This window comes from Chiloscyllium punctatum, chromosome 10 (genome assembly GCF_047496795.1).
Source record: "Chiloscyllium punctatum isolate Juve2018m chromosome 10, sChiPun1.3, whole genome shotgun sequence".
NCBI classification, from domain to species: Eukaryota; Metazoa; Chordata; class Chondrichthyes; order Orectolobiformes; family Hemiscylliidae; genus Chiloscyllium; species Chiloscyllium punctatum.
In genome coordinates this window covers 59,207,820-59,228,226 of record NC_092748.1, presented here as the reverse complement: position 1 = coordinate 59,228,226, position 20,407 = coordinate 59,207,820, and the positions used below count along the sequence as shown (strand labels likewise).

At 38.6% G+C, this 20,407-nt stretch overlaps 1 protein-coding gene across 4 annotated transcripts in view; it reads right to left on the bottom strand.

Annotated features, from left to right (window-relative positions):
- The window catches only part of ubr3 (ubiquitin protein ligase E3 component n-recognin 3), a 356,926-nt gene that overhangs the window by 174,509 nt on the left and 162,010 nt on the right, over nt 1–20,407 (bottom strand). For all 4 annotated transcript variants that reach the window (XR_011961687.1, XM_072579281.1, XM_072579282.1 and 1 more), the window contains exons 22-24: nt 6,682–6,852; nt 4,315–4,347; nt 3,131–3,594 (exon numbers count right to left, since the gene is read on the bottom strand). Coding sequence is in view for 3 of the 4 variants with exons in the window: in XM_072579281.1 (XP_072435382.1) it covers nt 3,131–3,594; nt 4,315–4,347; nt 6,682–6,852 (668 nt within the window). In the remaining variant the exon portion in view is untranslated. The remainder of the gene's footprint in view (nt 1–3,130; nt 3,595–4,314; nt 4,348–6,681; nt 6,853–20,407) is intronic.

The window sequence follows — 20,407 nt, the reverse complement described above, 5'->3', positions numbered from 1 at the left end:
AACTGATATTAGTTTGCCTCTATTTCCTGCAGTGCCTATAAATTTCTTTATGGCTCAAGGCATATTTTACTTACACTTGGTGTCATGGTAAACAGATACTTGGTCTCATGGTAAACAGAGATGCCTGAGAAGATGACATCAACAAATCCTGACAGATTCCATTCAGCTCAATACTTTTTTTTCTGGCAGCTTAAGGGGTAGGCACAGTGAGGCTGTAGATATCAGTAGCAATTTGGTTTCTGTGTTACTGCAGCGTTGGTTCCCATGGCAACTTACTATCCTGTTAGAAATGCTACGTTTTCCTTTGTCTACAGGTCAGCAATGAAAAATAGGTCATCACCACCTGCTATTGCCCATTCCATTTTCATCAGTATTTAACTCAACCTGAAATCCAAAATAAATTAAAGCCAGTCTAGTTGAGTATCACTACTTTGTTTGATTCTATTAATCCTAATTTCAGAACGTTCTTGCCGAAAGGTAAAATTACACGGACTAAAGATAAAATTATGAGCCCACATCCTGTGAATGAGTAAAAAACTGAACAAAAGTCACAGCAATTCCCATATCCTAATATCTATGCAAAGTGCTAAATTTGTCTATTGCATAAATAAATATACACAAAGTAACATTATATCAGAAACTAGATTTTTTTGGTGTCTCATAGGATCATTACACTGTGGAACTCTTAATGAAAAGATGGTGATAGAAGAGTCCTTAATATTTTTAAGGTAAAGATAGATAGATTCTCATCAAATAAGAGGTTGAAACATTAGCAAAGATAGGCAGGAATTGGTTTAATTTGAGATTACAGTCAGATCAGCCATGATCTAATTGAATGTCAGAACAAGCTTGAGGGTCTGAATGGTCATCTCCTCAACCTGAATCATATGCGTCTACATATAACAGCTGCCAGATGTTTGGCAAAATACGGACACATTTAAACTGAAATAGGTTTGCTATTTTGATATCCAACATAACTTGACATTTTTAAAAAGTACAATGATTGAATCCCTTTTCTATTACAATTGAATCCCTTACAATTGTTTTGAGAACAAATGCTGGTAGAACAGAAATCCTGAAGTGCAATGAAAGTGTGATATCTGAAGAGTTGGTCCTGTTACATTATTTTCTAATTCAGATTTATATCATTTGTTGCTCATTTATATCATGGTCAACTCTATCTCATGCCTCACTTACAATTTTAAGAGATGTAATGAATTTTTTTTAAATGAAAGTGCATTATATTGTAAGTAACACTGATATTGCTCAAAATCTGAATTAGAGTTAATAATTTTGTTGTTATACTTGCTCACAGAATTAGGCATTTCTGGCTAAACCAGCATTTATTGCCCTTCCCTAATTGCTGTGGAGAAGGTAGCAGTTGCATTCTTAAACTATTGAAATCCTTGAGATGTAGGGATATCAACAATGCTGTTAGAAAAGTAGCTCCAGCAAACTGACCCAATAATAATGAAGGAGCAGCATATGGCTCAAGTCACAATGCATCTGCTGTGTTTGTCCTTTTAGGCAGTAGACGTTACAGTTTAGAATGAGCTGCTGAACAAGTCTTAGTGATGTGCTTATAGATGGCACATATTGTTGCAACACTTCATCAGTGGTAAACAGCGTGAATGTTGAAGATGGTGGAATAAAGAGGGTATTGAGCTTTGAGTATTATTGGAGCTTCACCCATCCAGGCAAGTGGACAGTATTCCATCATGCTCTTGATAAGTGCCTTAGAGAACAGACATTCGGGAGACAGGGTGGTGAGATATGAACACAGAATTCGAGTCTTTGACTGCAGTATCTGGTCAAAGTTTAGTCCAAAAACATTGTTGGGGATATTTTTAATGGTGGTAATGCCATCAAATGCCTTAGGGTGATGGTTAGACTCTTTAATACAAAGAAAATACCATAGATGCTAGAGATCCGGAAATAAAAACAGAAAATGCTAGAGAAACTCAGCAGGTCTGGCAATATCTGTAGAAAGTGAACATTTCATCTCCCAAAACAGTTCCAAAGAAGAATCATGGGTCTCAAAATATTAACTCTGTTTCACTGTCCACAGATACTACCAGACCTGCTAATTTTCTCCACCATTTTCTGTTTTTATTATGGCGAGATGCTCGTTTGGGATGGTCATCAGCAGGCATTTTTGTGGCATAAGTGTGATTGTTGTCAATTTACCTAGTCTTTCCAAATGTAGATTATAGTCACTTTTTTTTTTTTTAAACACAAAATGTTTTTAATGGAAATTCAATTAATTGAACTTTTTTAGCACTGCTGTATTTCAGACTTCCACGATTGTGTAGGTACACAAAAAGTAAAATGTTATATTAATTTCATCTATTACAAATCAAACAAAAAACTTTTCATTTTAAGCTGTCTTTTAAAAGTTCTGCCAAAATAAAGTCATCCAACATGCCTTTTTTTTTAAGTTACCATCCTTTCGGTCCATTTAATATAACCTCCAACCCTTGGCAGGAATATGCAGGTGGCAGGGTGGCTCGGTGGTTAGCACTGCTGCCTCACAATGCCAGGGACCCGGATTTGATTCCTGCCTCAGGTGACTACCTATGTGGAGTTTGCACATTCTCCCAGGGTCTGCCTGGGTTTCCTCCGGGTGCTCCAGTTTCCTCCCACAATCCAAAGATGTGCAGGCCAGGTGAACTGGCGATGCTAAGTTGCCCATAGTGATCGGTGCATTAGTCAGGGATAAATGTAGGGGAATGGGTCTGGGTGGGTTACTCATCAGAGGGTCGGTGTGGACTTGTTGGGCCGAAGGGCCTGTTTCCATGCTGTCGGGAATTGAATCTAATTACTGCTATTGCGATTCTACAGTTTTGTTGCCACAACTTCACTGGCCATGTACAAAGCAAATTATTTATGGACTGACTTGGCAATACTGTTTTTAATGGCTCAGTAGCACATTAAAAACCTGAGAGTGGTGTTCCTTTTAAATTGTGGAGTACAATTAATATCTTAGAATGAATTTCAGATGCAATTACAGTTTTCAGATATAGTATTCAAAAGTAGGAAGTACATGCAAATATGAGTTTAATTTTTCTGATTATTTCTGTTTCTAAATTACAGTTCATTAAATCTACACATATTTCCAAATAAGATTTACCTTTCTTCTTTATCCAAAGCTTTCTTATCTGCTGAATTACTCTTCTTCGGAGGTACAGGTGGTGCCACCTTCCTACAGATCTCCTCAATGCTACATTTGTTCTGACGACTCCGTGCTGCAGTTTTTAATAGAATTCTTTCTATTGCTATTATCCCATCACCATGGATTTGTTGCATCGGGTCCAACCTGGACGTAGATTCTGAATCTTCTAACCAAAATGGATAATAAGAGTTTTGTTTTCCTGAGAGTTTATGATGGAGCTTGATTAGTAAAGAAAGCATACTTTCTCTGATTTCCAAAATGGTTGTGGTAAGTTGTGGAGTTGAATTAGGAGCAGTCCACTTTGATGTCTTTGGTCTCACAGCTGCAGTTTGAATCGCACTGCCACTGTTGCGATTTATAATCTCCTGAAACTTTCTTCTGCGTTCTGCAACTAAACTGAAGACCTGAGCTGTATTTGAATTCTAAAAGAAAATGAAATAAAATTCAAATTTGTTACAACAATAAAATCTCAAAAGTTTAAACATCAGTGGACATTCACAATTGCGGGTATACTTGACATCAAGTCAGACTGCCAACTTGCTGTGCTCGCGTGAAACCATTGTTGTTAGTCTGCTATCAACTTTTTCCCTCATTTCTATAAAAGAACCCTATTTTTAAAAAAATACATTAAGCATTCTTCAGGACAACAACCTGAATTTCCATTCATAATTAAATCTATGAAAGTAGAAAACCTTATCACCAATTTTCACCAACTTACAAACAAGCAGCAAGGTGAAAATCTTCCACATTCTAATTACATTAGCAGATGCACCGCTTTACTTTTTTCTAAAAAGCATACTAAAGCACCAGAACAACATAACTTCTGTTAACAGAAAACAAGTACAGATACACTGAACACCAGGTTTCAAGCTGGATGAAATGGAATTGAGAGTAGAAAGGAAAAATATGAGAGGAATTTTAACTAATTCAAAATCCATGCACTGAGAGAGAACAGTGAATCACATAACCCAGGCAGTAAATTAATACCTTAAAGATTTTACAGAATTGAAAGATAACTTTAGGCAACATTCCAAACATAATTTTGTTTCTTCTAAAATGTCTACTTATTACATGAATTCTGCAACACTCCACACAACAACTTTAATAGATTGGTTATCCAGAACAAGAAAAAAACGGAGTACCTCTCTGGTGAGAGCAGTAGCCCTTCTTGACCCCTATTATAAAGGAAGAGAGATGAAAAGGTTATTGTGAAGCACAGAACTGTTAGTTTGAAAAGTAAAGGATGCCATTTTTCAGTGAAAATGCAAGCACCTTTGCATGCCCTATGATGCAGCATTTTTGTTGCAGCCACCTTCTTGAATATAAATTCTGAAAAATCTGAAATAGTTCCAAACTTTCATTGTATTTGCAGCTGTTTTTGAGAATCACAGTGTGATGTTAAAAAGAACCAAAGATTTCCTTCGTGTCTTCATTAAGCAAAAAACAAGTTGAAAGATCATGTTTTTTCTGGTATTGCATATTTCCAAAATACAAAGTGAACTGACACAAATACTTCAATGGTGAATTTCAGCCTTCTTCCAATTTGCAATTAAACAGTTCAATGCAAACCCAGTGCTACCCACTTATGTCTGCCATCCCTCATGGAATGCTTCCTCAGGCCCATTTTGAATCAATGGATTCCAATCAATCCAATTGTTCCTGATAATTTCCTCCCATCAATCTCATTCTTCAAACATTTTTATCAACCTCTGGAATATAACAACTCCTCCAAATCTCTCATTGGCATCCATGCATCTTCAAGCTCGCTCTCTCAATTGGCTTGCACACAAACTTCTATGAAATCATAGCCAGAGAATTAATTGTATTGGCTTCTGTTCCTGTTACCACACCATTACCTTTGGTGTTCCCAAGATCTATGTTTTTCTCTCCTATTATTTGTCTTTGTTATCTCCTAGCCTCGATTAATGCAGCAGTATGTACCATCTACAAGGTGCACTGCAATAATTCACTAATTCAACAATACCTTTGAAACCTGCCACTTCTGCCACCATCACTGTCAAGGTAAACATTTTTTTTACCCACTTCACAGTGCCTTTGAAGTGAACAACCTGCATTCACTGTGGGTCTGAAGTCACTTATGGCCAGACCAGGTAAGGGCAGCAGAAATCCTTCCCTTAAAGAACCAAGTGGATTTATACAACAATATGTGGTCATGGTCACCATTACTGAGATTAATTTGTCCTTCCTGATTTATTAATGGAATCTAAATTTCAAAAGCAGCGATGGGATTTGGACCCTCATCCTCAAATCAATAGCTTAGATATCTGGATTACTATCCCAGTGACTATCACTATGGTTCTGTCTACCCCCTCACCACCCTCAACGCACGTTGTTAATACACAAATTACAGCAGTTCGAGAAGGTAACTATCAACTTCTCAAGGGCAATTAAAGTTGGAAATGAAGGCAGAACCAGTGAAGTTTGTGTCAAAAGAACAAATTTTTAAAAAGTGTATCATTTCAATTCACTATTGGATATCCTGTCCTACCAGTAGAACAAGAAAAAGGTGGACATTGCCACCAATATTAGGTAAGTGGAGATTACTGTTGGAACAATCTATGCCACAAACATGTTGGGGCCAGTTTTCAGTGATTAATTTAAAAAGTAGAGAGAGTTTTAAACTACATAGTGGGGGCAAGATATCCAGTTTAGGAAGGTGTGCATGAATCGCAAAATGTTCATAGACAGGCACAGCAAATATTTAGGAATACTAAATCAATATTGTTGTTGATTTTGAGAGAAATTGAATCCAAAAGTAGAAACACATTTCAATTATACAGGACAAGAATGAGATCACATAGTACAATCTACAGAAGTGGACCTCCTTTTTTAAGGAAGAATGTAAATACACTAGAGAGTTCAGAGAAGATTTACGAGACTCATAGGTGGGCTGTCTTATAAAGAAAGGTTGCACAGAATAGGTTTGCATGTATTGTGAACAAAGCAGAGTTAAAGACAACTTGACTGAAACAAAGAATGTTTCTGGGGTGAGGCTGGGGGGTGCTGCTTGATAGTTAGGTATAGAAAGGATCCTTCCTCTTATGGGAGGATCTAGAAATAGGGGTAGTTTGTTAAAGGTCAGAGTTCACGTGTTAAGGCAGAGATAATGAGTGAGTTTTTTTCCCCCTGACAGACCATAATGAGTCTTAGGAACTCTGCTTCCATTGCTTTTTGAGGGAGAGAGTTTTTGCCATGATAGGCAGATTTTTCACAAGAAAGGAGGTAAAGTTTTATCAGGTTTGGGCTGGAATGTGGAATAATCACATCAATCATTATCCTATTGAAAGGTGGAGTAGAGTTGAGGGATCAAGTGCCCTATTCTGAATAATTCATATATTTATTGGCCATGCAAACCTTGGGAACAGATCAATAGCCAATAAAAGATCAGACAAATGGGATTAGTACATGCGAATACATTATCTATTTTGTTATTTCTGAGTAACTATTGCAAATGTGAGGCTAAATCATCACAACAAACACACACTAACCTGTATAAAAGAAGAGGTATCTGAGCTTGTGCTAGCAGGTGGTTCTCTGGTCACTTCTGGCGCTGTCTCCGGAAGTCTGACTCGCACATAGTTAATGATATGATGCAGATTTGTTGCTATGTTAGTTCCATGAAACCAACTATCTGAACATCGCTCTTCACCAAACATTTCCTACAAGAAAATTTAATTATAAAGTTAATTAGTCTTTTTGGAGTAAATGTAGCTGAACATGTCTGAGACTTGTTTTTGTTGATACAGGTAAATAAAAATTTAAATTTACATAAACAAAAGCAAAAGCAAATGGTCAGAAACTATTGTATCCTAACATTATCATCAAATACTGGTGCCAAAGTCAAAAACCATATTAAAAAATACCTAAGACATATCCATAATTAGGGTTGTAAATATTCTCAATGGCTTGGTTTATCACATGAAGATCACGAAGTTTCAAATGTTTGCTGAAACTTTGTGAAAGCCATCAACATCTTCCAAGAGCTTCATGGAATAGCAAGAATTCTATACACATTTTTGAGTCTTTGCAATTTGTGCTGCTACCTTCAAAGATTTGTGTAGATATACAACACAAACTCATGTTCCTGCACCTCCTTTCAAATTTTACCGTTTATTTTACATTGTTTCATCTTATTCCTTCTGGCAAAATTAATCACTTCAAATTTTATGCAGGGCAGCACAATGGGACAATGGTTAGCACTGCTGCCTCACAATGCCAGGGACACACATTCAATTCCACCTTTGGGAGACTGTGCAAACTTCACACAGACATTCTCCCAGTGTCTGTGTGGGTTTCCTCAGAGTGCTCTGTTTTGTTCCCACTGTCCAAAGATGTGCAGGTTAGGTGGTTTGGCAATGCTAAGGCTTTTGCCCGAAACGTCAATTTTCCTGCTCCTCAGATGCTGCCTTTTCCAGCACCACTCTAATCTAGACTCTGGTTTCCAGCATCTGCAGTCCTTGTTTTTAGCTGGCAATGCTAAATTACCCAGTATCCAGCGATATCCAGACTAACTGGATTAACCATGGGAAATGTGGGGTTATGGATATGGGATGGATCTGGGTGGGCTGCTCTTTGAAGGGTTGGTGTAGACTCGATAGGCTGAATGACCGCTTCCACGCAATAGAGATTCTATGACTCTAAATTTTACCTACTATGCATCTACCAACTTCGGCAATCTGCCTTCGGCAAACTAATATTAGCATCATGACCCACATTTCAAAGTTTTTTATGACTTGTTAATTTTGCATTGCATACCCAAGTACAGGAAATCAATACATATTTAAGTGTAGACCTAATAGAGAACTCAAAAATACCACAGGGTGTATTTCTTTGCAATCAGTCACAATACTTCCCTCCAATGACAATCTTTGTTTTTTAAACCATTCAGCTATGCTGCCTTTAAATGTGAACATATGAAATAAGAGTAGAAGACCACTATTTGGACATTCTAACCTGTTCCACCATTCAATAAGATCATGGCTGATCAGTATCAATACCACATTCCTACCCCCATCAATTATCTTCCATTCCCTTTCCTAAAGAGAATCTATCTGCCTGAACAATATTTAATGACTGTGCCCTACTCCTTCTGAAGCATAAAGTTCCAAAACCACACCATCCTCAGAGAAGAAAATTCTCATATCTGTTTGAAAACGGTGACCTCTAATTTTAAAAACAGCACCTCCTAATTCTGGACTCACCTACAACAGGAAATGTCCTTTTCATGTATATCTTGCCGAGACTATTCAGAATCTCAAACTTTAATCTATTCACCTTCACTGGTCTGACATCAGTGGAAACAAGCCAACTTGTTCAACTTATCCTCATTGGACAAGATGTCCATTTCAGATATAAATCTGAGAAAACCTTCTCTGAACTGCCTGCAATGAATTTGTATTCTTTCTCAAATAGACAGATCAAGAATGCGCACACAGCTTGACAAAAATGGTCTTGTCAATTACTTATATAACTGAACCATAACACTTAAGTTATATTCAAATCTCTAAATACAAAAGATAGCATCCCATTAGGCTTCTTGATTACATATCATATCTGCATTTTAAATTTTTGGTGACTCAGGCACTGGAACATCAAATCCCTCTGTATATCAAAATTGTGCCATCATTATCCATTTAAATACTCAGCGTTTTCATTCTTCCTGCGAAAGTGGACAACTTCACATTTTTTCACATGCTTCATCTGTCAGATTTTCACTTACTCACTCAAACTGTCTCTCTACAACTTCCTTGTATCTTCTTCATACTTTCTTACCTAATTGTTGTCACCTATGAATCTAGCTGTGATGCATTTACTCTCTACATCAAAGTCATTTATGTTATTTGTAAATGCTGGGCCTGATCTCACCACTATTATACACCATCCTATCAATCAAAGGCCCATTCGTGCATGTTCTGTTTTCAGGCAGGCAACAATCTTCTATCTCTATTAACATGTTACCCTGTGTACCATGCCCTCTATCCAAGCGCTGAGCTATGAGTTTAACCTCTCCTCGCCGATGCCATCTGGATCATTCAGCACTTCAGAGATTAAATGGGGACTGTTGCTGGGCTTTAGCGAGGAAGAATGAATCTGCTTTGTGTGCAATATTTATGTCTAATTTATTTACCTGATGTAAGGTGCGAGCTTGTGCAGCATGGAGGAGATCAAACTAGAGTTCCTTGTGGGAACAGCAAGCTGAATGTGGTGGCAAAAGACGTCCCGACATCAATGGCAGTCATCCCAAGCAGCCGGAGAATGGGAACAGGCAGCTGGAAGTGGCCGCCGGTGAGAAGAGGAGCAGGCAGCTCTTGACGAGGACAGGAGCAAGAACGGGAATGGGCAGTCTGAGGTGGCGAGAGCGGGAGCAGGTAGGCTCAGATGGCTGGTGGCGAGAGCGGGAAAGGCAGGCTGAAGCGGCTGATGGTGAAAGCAGGAGTAGGCAGCCCAAGGTGACAGTAGGGGCAAGGGCAAGGTCAAGCTATTGTGAGTGCAAGCCCATCATGGCCAGATGCTTATGGACTGTGACACTGAACTATTAATTGTGATCTTTGGTCTTCTATGTTTGAGTAAAAAGGACTGTAATATTTTACTTACTAATTTGCTTTTTGTATTTCCTTGCTTTGTACCAAGATTCTGTGCCAAGGTAGATTTGTACATAAGATGGTGCCTTTAGGAGCAGCCGGTAAACCATTCACTGTACTCATGTGAGTGAATGAGTACATGACAATAAAGCTAGTTAAATGAGCTTTTATTTTCCACAACCTTTGGAGATTGTTGCATCTTATAAAATGCCGGCTTCCTTTTATCTACGGTCAATGTTACTACTTCCAAAAACGTCAATAAATTTGTTAGGCACGATTTCCCCTTTAATGAAACAATACTGACTCTTCCCAATTACTTAAAGTTTTTCTAAGTGCACAGCTATAATATCTTACATGATCGATTCTAACACATTACTCACACCAAACTTCAAGCTAACAATTCTATACCTCCCTGTTATCTGCCTCCCTCCCATTGTGAATAAAGGAATTTCCAGGTTGAAAGAACTGTTACTGAATGGTAAAGGGTTCTTAAAAACTTAACAGCAACTCAACTACTCGCTTATTAGCCACCTTTTCTCAGACCCCAAGGATGAAGTCCATTTGGATCCAGAGACTTCACATCCTGCAGTTACATTAGTTAGCTTAGTGTTTCTTCCCTTGTGGTTGTCATTTCATTGTTCCTCTCTCCCCTCAACATTGTGATTTTCCACTATTCCTGCTATTGTTTCTTTTGATCCTTGAGAATGAAGACAGAAGCAAAGTATTTGTTCCTTTCAGCTGTGTTTCCTTATCATCTATTATTAACTCCTAATTCTCTCGCTCTGGAGAGAACACGGACTCTGTTTTCATTTTTAAGTACAGGTAGGTCTTCTACAACTTGCGTTTAGTAAACATGATTTAGTGTAATGTCATTTGTGAATTGCAAACCTTTTTAAAAATAAACTCCCATTCACTGTTAAGCGATTCCATCCCCAGCACTGGCTCAACAGCAAAACCCAGCCCTCGGTTCCTCTGTCTGCAAAATGCAATTTCAGTGTATTCAGGTAAAACAGGAATGCAATCAGCTCTGCAAGCCTTGAAACTGGCAACTGTAATCTACATTTAGAAGGAACTTTATTTCAAACCAGGGGAGAATCTTGAGGTGGACTGGATTTCTTCATCAGCAGCACTTGGTCATTCTGCTTGCACAAATTCTGAAGAGCTTTGTGAAAGGTACAGTGCTGTAGTCAGTGATTTTAGTGTCAAAGTGTTAAATTTATTGTATTATTTCATTAAAATCTATGATTTAAAGATTTATTTAGAGTGTGCTATCGTTTGTGTTAGACTAACTACTTATTTTTATTTCAATTTTTACTAACGTTTGCGAAGGTTCACCTCAACTTGGTTTTTCCGATAGGCCCCATTATTTGTATTGCATGACTTTCAATAATATGATGGTACACGAGAACGTAACCACTGTGTTATAGAAGAACTACCTGTACTGTTGGAAACTCTCACTATCCATTCCTACATTCCTAACTAGCATCCTCTCATCCTAGATTAACCTGTAATCATTCTTTATAATTCTACCAAATCATCTGACATGCCAACCATCTTGGTGCAGATACTGTATATGCTTTTCCTTAAGTTTGATATCTTCCTTAATTTCTTTAGTTAACCATGAATGATGGATTTTTCTTTATAGTAGTAATATACTTTGAATTATTCTTTTAAATGTCGACTACAATATCTCTATTGATCTATCCACTAACCTGGTAGGCCACTTCATTTCAGCTAGCTTGGGTTTCATAACCACACAGATGTCCTTATTTTAGTTTAAAAAAACAGTCTTAAGAGCCAAGCTTGTTCCTTTAAAATTGGATGTGAAATTGAATCAAATTGTCATTTCAGGATGCTTTTACTCTGAGGTCATTAATCACTCTTGTCACATTACACAACACCATGTCTAATATAATCTGTGCTCTCTTGTCTGTTCCAGAACATGCTGCCCTAAGAAACACTCTCAAAGTAATTCAATGAACTTCTCAACCAAGCTGTTTCTGCTAACCTGATTTTTTAATTTCAACTTATATAGATTAAAGTCACCCATGTTATTTATGTCCTTTATTGCAAGCATCCAATAGATTTTCTTGAATGTTTTGTCTCAGACCGCGATTACTGTTATAGGATCTGTAGACCACTCCCACTAGTGACTTACTTCCCCTTATATTCATCACCCCCAAAATGATTCTACATCCTTATCTCAAACTACTATCCTTGATTAACAGTACTACTTCACCACCTTTACCTAGCTTCCTATTCTTCTTGGACACAATCCCATCATCCTGCAACCACATTTCTATAATGGCTCTCAGATCACTTATATTTACTTCAACATGCACTATCAATTGTCTATTTGGTCATGAATGCTACATGGTGAGACAGAGAATTCATTTTCTTTATGTAGGATATTATAGGAAAAAAAACTTAGTTTAAACAATTGAAACTTTTTTTTGTAAAATTAAATTAGAAGGTTACTGTGTCAGGCAAACCATACTGGACGTTGAACATTTAACATCTCTCACTGCACTCAAGATATTTATTTAGGCCAAACTAAGATACATGCATAAAATCCTGCTTGTATGAAGTACTGGAAATTTTTCTTTTAGTAATATATTACAAATTCTATATGTAAAGCTAACTTCCTCATTGAATCTTTGGTTCATACTTTAATTACTCAAATATATAACATTAATAATGGGAAATCCAATTATGACATTTGACTGCCACAAATTTCTCAGACCGTGAATATACTAATCAAAAACAAGAAATGTAATTGTAAAACTGAAAAAAATACACAAGATTCATTGATACAAATGTCAAATATCCAGTCAGGAGAATTTATCAACAATTAAAAATAATTGAAATAAATAAATCAAACACTCTTAAGAAATTTTCATTTTGGCTCAAGAAAAAAATATTTCAAAGCAAAGGTAAAAAAATTCCAAATCACATTTTTATTTTAATGTGCAAGGCATCTCTACTAAAGTGAACAGCAAAGCAATAATTGTGATATTAAGTCAAAGTACAAGTAACTAAAGTAGAAGCAAAAGTAACTACGTAAACTAATGTAACTAAAGGCCATTGGCCATCATACAGTACAGAAGATGACCTCCCACCCATTGAGTTTGTACAGCCAGAACGACACTACTACCTACACTAGTCCCACATTCCCAGACCAGACCCATAGCCTTAAATGTTATGTCACTTAAGTATTCATTCAAGTACTTTTTTAATGGGTGTGAAGTTACCTGCCTCAGACCAGACCTCCCAGTCACGGCCCATTTCAATTCCCCAAATCACTCCCTTTCTGACATGACCATCCTTGGCCACCTCCATTGCCAAAACAAACCACACTGCCTACTAGAGGAACACCACCTTATTTTCCACCTTACTTCCTGGAGGACTCCAATTTCAAATAACCTCCTTCCACATCATCCGACTCCCTTTCCAATCCCTCCCCCTCACTGCCACTGCTCCCTACCACCAACCGATCCATTTCTCCCACTGACCACTCGTATCCTCTACCTGTCTTCACCTAGCCCCACTTCACCACCCTGCCTCACTTCTCCTTTTATCTGCAGCTCCTCCCACACCCATCCCCAGTCCTGAAGAAGGGTTATACCAGCAACGTCGACTTTTACACCTCCTGATGCTACCTGGCTTGCTGTGTTCTTCCAGCCCCCTGCCTGTCTACGTTGGATTCCAGCATCTGCATTTTTTTTTGTCATCTACTATCCCAGACAGTGCATTCTGGCACCCACCCCCTCTGTGTGAAAAAAAATATTTTCTTCAAATCCCTGCTAAACCTATTGCTTTTTACGTTAAAATTATGCCCCCTTGTTATTGATCCTTTGACAAAAAGGAAGTAACTGCTTTCTACTCTTTCTGTCCATGTGCCTCAATCTTATAGTCCTTTATTTGTTTCCCCTTCCCCCCCCCAACTTAACATTCTCTGCTCCAGAGATATCAACCTAAGCCCTCCAATCTATCTTTGGGGAGGCAATGGCCAAGTGATACTAATCACGGGACTGTTACTCCAGAAATCCAGGTCATGTTCTTGGGACCTGGCTTCAAATCCTGCCAAGGTAAATGGTGTAATTTGAATTCAACAAAAATCTGGAATTAAGAGTGTAATGTCGACAATGAATTTATTTTCGATTATTGGAAAAAACTCATCTGGTTCACTAATGTCCTTCAGGGAAGGAAACTGCCATCCTTATCTGGTCTGGCCTATGAGACTCTAGACTCACAGCGATGTGATGGACTCTCAATTGCACTCTGGGCAATTGGGAAGGGCAATAAATGCTGGCCTAGCCAGCAATGTCTGCATCCCATGAATGAATAAAAGATCTTCATTACTTAAGTGCTACATCCCAGATGATATTCTTCTGAATCTCCTTTGCAACCCATCCAGTACAATCACATGCTTCATATAGTGCAATGACCAGAACTACATACAGTACGCCAGCTGTGGCCTAACCAAAGTTCTGTATGGTTCCAATATAACTTTCTACTCTTACAATCTGTGCCTTGAGCGATAAAGGCAAGCATCCCAAATGCTTTCTTAATCACCCTTGTCCTGCCATCTTCAGGGATCTGTGGACAAGAACTCAGTTTCTTTATCTCCTGCCATTCATTGAGTACTCCCTTGACTTATTGCTTCTTCTAAATTGCATCACCTCACATTTATCAGGGTTAAACTGCATCAGTCGCTGATCTGCCCATCTGGGCAATCCTGCAATCCAATGCCTTTCTCCTTGCTGTCAAGCAATCAATAGTTTTTGTCATCCACAAACTTACTTGCTATTCCCCTTGAGTTCACATCGACAACATTTAGCAAACAATTTAGAATTAAGGGCTCAGCACTGATCCCTGTTGAACACCACTGGACACCGAGTTCCAGTCACACAAACAGCTTTCTACCACCACACTCTGTCTCCTGTCCCTAAGCCAGTTTTGGACCCAACTTGTTAAGTTCTCCTAGATCCAATGGGCTTCTATTTTTTTTTATCCGTTTCCCATGTGGGGCTTTGTCAAAGGCCTTGCTGAAATCCAAAGAAATTACATCAAGTGTCCTACCCGCATCTGTACACTTGATCAGCTCAAAAAATTCAATCAATTTCTTTAGGCATGACATCCCTCTGACAAAGCCATGTTGACTGTCCCTGATCAAATCTTGCCTCTCTAAATGGAGACTAATTTTCTTTTTCACTACTTTCTTCAAAATGTTCCCCTACCACTGATGTGGAACTCTGGAGTCTGTGGAATGAATCATGTGAAATAAGAAAATGGGAAAACTATTAAACAGATTTTTTAAAAAATCTGTCTTCACCACAGAAGATACAACTAACATCCCAGAAACATTAGTAAATCGAAAGGTAAAAGGAAGGGAGGAACTTAAAACCATTTCAATCACCAGGGAAAGGGTGCTGAGAAAACTATTACAACTGAAGCTCCCAGGACCGAATGGACTTTACCCTGGGGTCTTAAAAATAAAAGTAGATGCAGCAATAGCAGATGCACTGGTTGTGGTACTGGAAATCTTCCTAGATTCTAGAAAGGTCCCACGGGTTGGAGAATAGAGGAGTCACATCTGCTATTTAAGGAGAAAGACAGACAGCAGCAAACTTCAGGCAGGTTATGTTAAGACTGGTCTAATTTCATATGTGTACCACACTGCATGTGAAAAAGGTGCCCCTTAAGTTCCCTTTTATTCTTTCCACTCTAACCTTAAACTGATGCCCTCCTCATTCTCCAACCCTGGGAAAAGAACTGAGTGGACTCACCGTATCCATGCCTCTCATTATCTGGTACTCCTTTATAAAGGGTCCCCCTTCAGTCTCCTAGGCTCTAAAGAAACAAGTCCTAGCTTGTCCAACCTCTCCCTATAACTTGCGTTTAGGCATCATCCTTGTAAATTTCTTCTCCACGCTTTCCAGTTTAACAACATCCTTCCTATAGCATGGTGACCAAAACTGAACACAATAATTTAAGTGCAGCCTCACCAACGTCCTGTATAACTGCAACATAACCTCCCAACGTCTATACTCAATGCCCTGACTGATAAAGGCCAGTGTGCCAAAAGCCTCCTACAATGCCCTGTCTACCTCTGACCCCACTTTCAGAGAACTGTGAACCTGAACTCCAAGGTCCCTGTATTCCACTACACTCCTTAAGGCCCTACCATTAACCATGAAACTCGGAGCTTGATTTGACTTCCCAAAACGTACACCTCACATTTATCTATTTAAACTCCATTTGCAATTCTCGACTCACTTCCCCAGCTGACCAAGGTCCTGCTGCAATTTCTGATAACCTTCCTCACTGTCCACATCCTACCATCGAGCCAATTTTGGATCCAATTTGTCAGCTCACCCTGGTTTCCATACAATCTAACCTTCCAGAGCAGCCTACCATGTGGAACCTTATCAAAGGCCTTACTGAAATCCATACAGACTACGTCCATCGCCCTGCCCTCACCAAACCTCTTGGTCACTTCATCAAAGAACTCTTAACAAATAACAATGTAACAAGATTTCTGAAAGAGAACTCATGTTTTGAATATTTCAATTACATTCCTTGAGAAAGTAAGAAAATATGGACAAAGGGGAACCTACAGACTTGTACTTGGACTTCTAAAAGATATTTGATCAGTTGCCACATTGAAAGCTACGACACAAATGTAGATGTCGTACCACAGCTACCATAGTGTAGGTGTGGTAATATATTAGCACGGATAGAAGATTAGTTAACTAACACAATGCAAAGAGTAGGGATAAATAGGTCTTTTTCAAGTTGGCAAACTGTAACTTGTAGAATGCCACAAAGATCAATGCTGTGGAATAAACCATTTACAATCCATATCAGTGACTTGGAAGGGGAGACCAAATACATGGCTGCTGAAGTTTCAGATGTAACAAAGATAGATTGTCATGATGATAAAGTATCTACAAAGGGATGAGAGATGGGAATATAATATGGGAAAATGTGACCATGTCCACTTTGAAATAATAGAAAAGCCGAGGGGGGGGGGGGGGGGTGGAAGAGAGAGACGCACAAAGACAGAGAGGGAGAGGGAGAGGGAGAGGGAGAGGGAGAGGGAAAAAAAAAGAGCGAGAAAGAAAGAGAAAGAAAGAGAGAGAGAAAGAAGAATGCAGAAATACAGAGTGATCTCAGTGTCCTGGTACTTGAATCATAAAAAGGCAAATTGAACACAAAAAATTATTGCAAGGTGAATGGAATATAATAGTGGGCAAGCATTGTTACAAACACAGGGGATGCTTCAAGTAACTATTCTTCAGAACCTGCACTGTCGCATTTGTGCAGGGTGTTGTGCAACACACCTGGAGTAGTGTGTCCATTTTTGACCTCCTTGCTCGTTTGAAGTACTTCAAAAGTACATTGGCTCAACTGAGAAGAAGGATGGATGGAGTGTTTAACGAAGAAATGTTGAACAATTTGGACCTGTATGCACTGGAATTTAGAAGAATGAGAGATTATTTTATCAAGATAAAATCCTTGACAGGATAGAGGTGATGCCACAATCAATAGGATCAGCTGCAATATTACGAGTAGAGCAGCAGGCTCATGCCAAATGGCCCACCATGAACATACTCACATGTAACAAGCAGAGAATGCTGTAGAAATTCTGCAGCTCCGGAGGCATTTGTGTGAAGAGAAAGAGTTAATATGTTTCGAGACCAGGATGACTGTTCTTTAGTCTGAACAGGATTCCACTTCGATTGTTGCAAAAGAGGATTTACAACTGAGATGATGGGGGCATTGGATTGGATCGCTGTAGTAAGGCACCAGGATCAATGATCAGTGAAGATAGCAAGACAGCTCAGAAAGTGGTTCACAAACATATTGTACATTATTGATAGAAATCTCCTTGCTTTGGTACTTGGTATTATTTTTGAACTTGTATCAAACACCAGTTCAGCTCCAACTGGAGCACTGTCTCCAATTCCGGGTGCCAAACGTTAGAAAGATGCAAATGCATTAGATAGTACGAGAATGATGAGGAAGTTTATCCTATGTGGATATATTGGAGAGCCTGGGACTGTCTTCCTAGGAATTTTTGCTTGATTCCATAAACATAACTTGTACTGAATTTCTTCCTATAAAAGATTATTCGGAAATTTGTTTTAAAAACTGAAACTTAGAAACCAAGAACAAAAAGAGACTGACATCAAATAGCCAATAATTTATAAAAGGTATTTTTGCTTGACTATTCTCCATTGCTAAATAAGAGTTGCAAGAGCATTGAGACTTATTTCTCAAGACTTGGATGAATCTCGATAAACAAATCTCACTTTTTATTAAAAATCCTAATTTCATTGAGATTGTCACAAATAGCACTGAAATCATTCTACTGTAGGTGTTCCTATTATGGAATTAAGTGGATTTTCCACAATTTTACCCTAGATATAATAAAGGAACAGTAGTAAATGCCTATGTCAGAAGGTTGCAAGACTCTGAAGACTTGGAGCAAGTTCTAATTCCTATGATCTTGTCACTCTTGAACTTGTGATAGAAGTGAAAAAGGCCCTGTTGAGATAAGCTTGGCAAACTGCAGAAATGCAATGTGCAGATACAGCATAGCACAGCAATAGTACATCAGCAGTGAATGGGGTGCATACCACAAGAAGGATAACATCAAGTTGTTGACTCTGTTCTATATGGGAACACAGCAAATAAGAATCGGAGTTGGTCATTTGGCCCTTTGAGCCTGTTCTGCCATTCAATATGATAACTGATGGTCATCAACTCAGTAACTGGTTTCTGCTTTCTCTCCATAACCTTTGATCTTGTAAGGATCAAGAACTATACCTAATTCCTTCTGTGAAACATTCTATGTTTTGGCTTCAAATGCTTTCTGTGGCAGAGAAGTCCACAGGCTCCTCACTCTCCAGGTAAAAGTATTCATCCTCATCTCACTGCTAAGTGGCTTATCCTGCAGCCTCAGACTAAGAGCGTGGTTCTGAACTTCACCAGCATTGGGAACATCCTTCTTACATTTAATCGCTCTAGTTCTGTTAGAATTTGATAGGTTTCTATGATGCTGAATTAATTATGGAGTTGAAAACATCTAAACTATATGATGTTGCTAAAGGTTGCCGAGAATAACTTCTGATTAGAAGATGGAACCTCAGCAATGGTGGTGCTGTTAACAGGCAGTGTGAAATGGTCAGGCTTTTTCTCTTGTTGGTGATTGTCACTATCAAACACTTCTCTGGTGAAAATATTATTCGTCAGTTTAAGCTTGGAAAATGGTTAGCCTGCTAAGGGCCAAATAATTATTAATGGACCAAAGAGTGGACCTGAACACTGTAGGATTTTCAACCTTCCAGACCACATGTTTAAGATAGAGAAAAAAAGACCACATTAAAACGTAACATAATTTAAATAAAATTACAATTTTTAAATTACATCACATAATATGGCAGAAGTTACTGTTTCAGTAAATGAATTTCAGCCATTTGTCAAACATTAAAGAAGGTATTGCTAACCATAATTCTTTTTAACTAAAGTATGTTTCTGAAGGAGCATACAATAAAATGCATTTCAAAGAAAAAGGTCAACAATGTTCAGATCATCAACCTGTCTTACATTGTTGTTGAATAATTTCCCATCTCTGTTGGTTGAAGTTTTTTGTAAAATCACATTTTATTCAAAACACCTGCTTATTTCCCTAAAGGCACCATGAAGCGTTCATCTATAAAACAGGCCATTAACACCACCTGTCCCAGTATCCTCTGGCAAAACGTAAGTTGTCATCACTCAAGCTGGATACTTTAGAATGTAGTGCAGTACATTAAATTCTGGCTTATTTTGCTGACAGGTTCTGAAGTAATACAATATTTTAAACAGCTTTCAAAAAATTTATAACTTCAAAAATCTAAAACTTCTCATTTATTATTTTTCCTGAAATTTCAAATTGCATGAATTTCAAAATTAAAATAGAAGCTCTGCAGGTAAATGTTCTTAATTAACAACACACAGCTTATTTCGAGGGCTTACATAGCTTATCCTGAGGGCTCACGTGACGGTGGATTTCACAATCACCTTTGTTCCCAAATCTTCCAGCACCTCAGTCCTGCATTGGATTTTTCACATCACCTAGCACTGGCCTGCTTGTGTGGCAGGGTTTTAGAGTATTAATGTAAGAGTAAATTAAGGGGGCAGTCTGATTGAAGTCCTTAAAATGATCAGAGTAGATAGGGAGACACCATTTCCGTTGTTGAAGGCATCAAGAAGAAGGGGGCCATAGCCTTAAATTTCGAACCTGTTTGTGCCAGGAAACAACAACTCCCGCAGCGTTGTGGAAGCCTCTCCCATGAAAAGGCTGTCGAACCTGGAGATTAGTTGAACGGGACGGCACGGTGGCTCAGTGGTTAGCACTGCTGTCTCAGAGCACCAGGGTCCCAGCTTCGGGCGACTATCTGTGTAGAGTTTGCACATTCTCCTCCGGGTGCTCCGGTTTCCTCCCACAGTCCAAAAATGTGCAGGTCAGGTGAACTGGCCATGCTAAATTGCCCATAGTGTTAGGTACATTAGTCAGAGGGAAACGGGTCTGGGTGGGTTGCTCTTCGGAGGGTCGGTGTGGACTGGTTGGGCCGAATGGTCT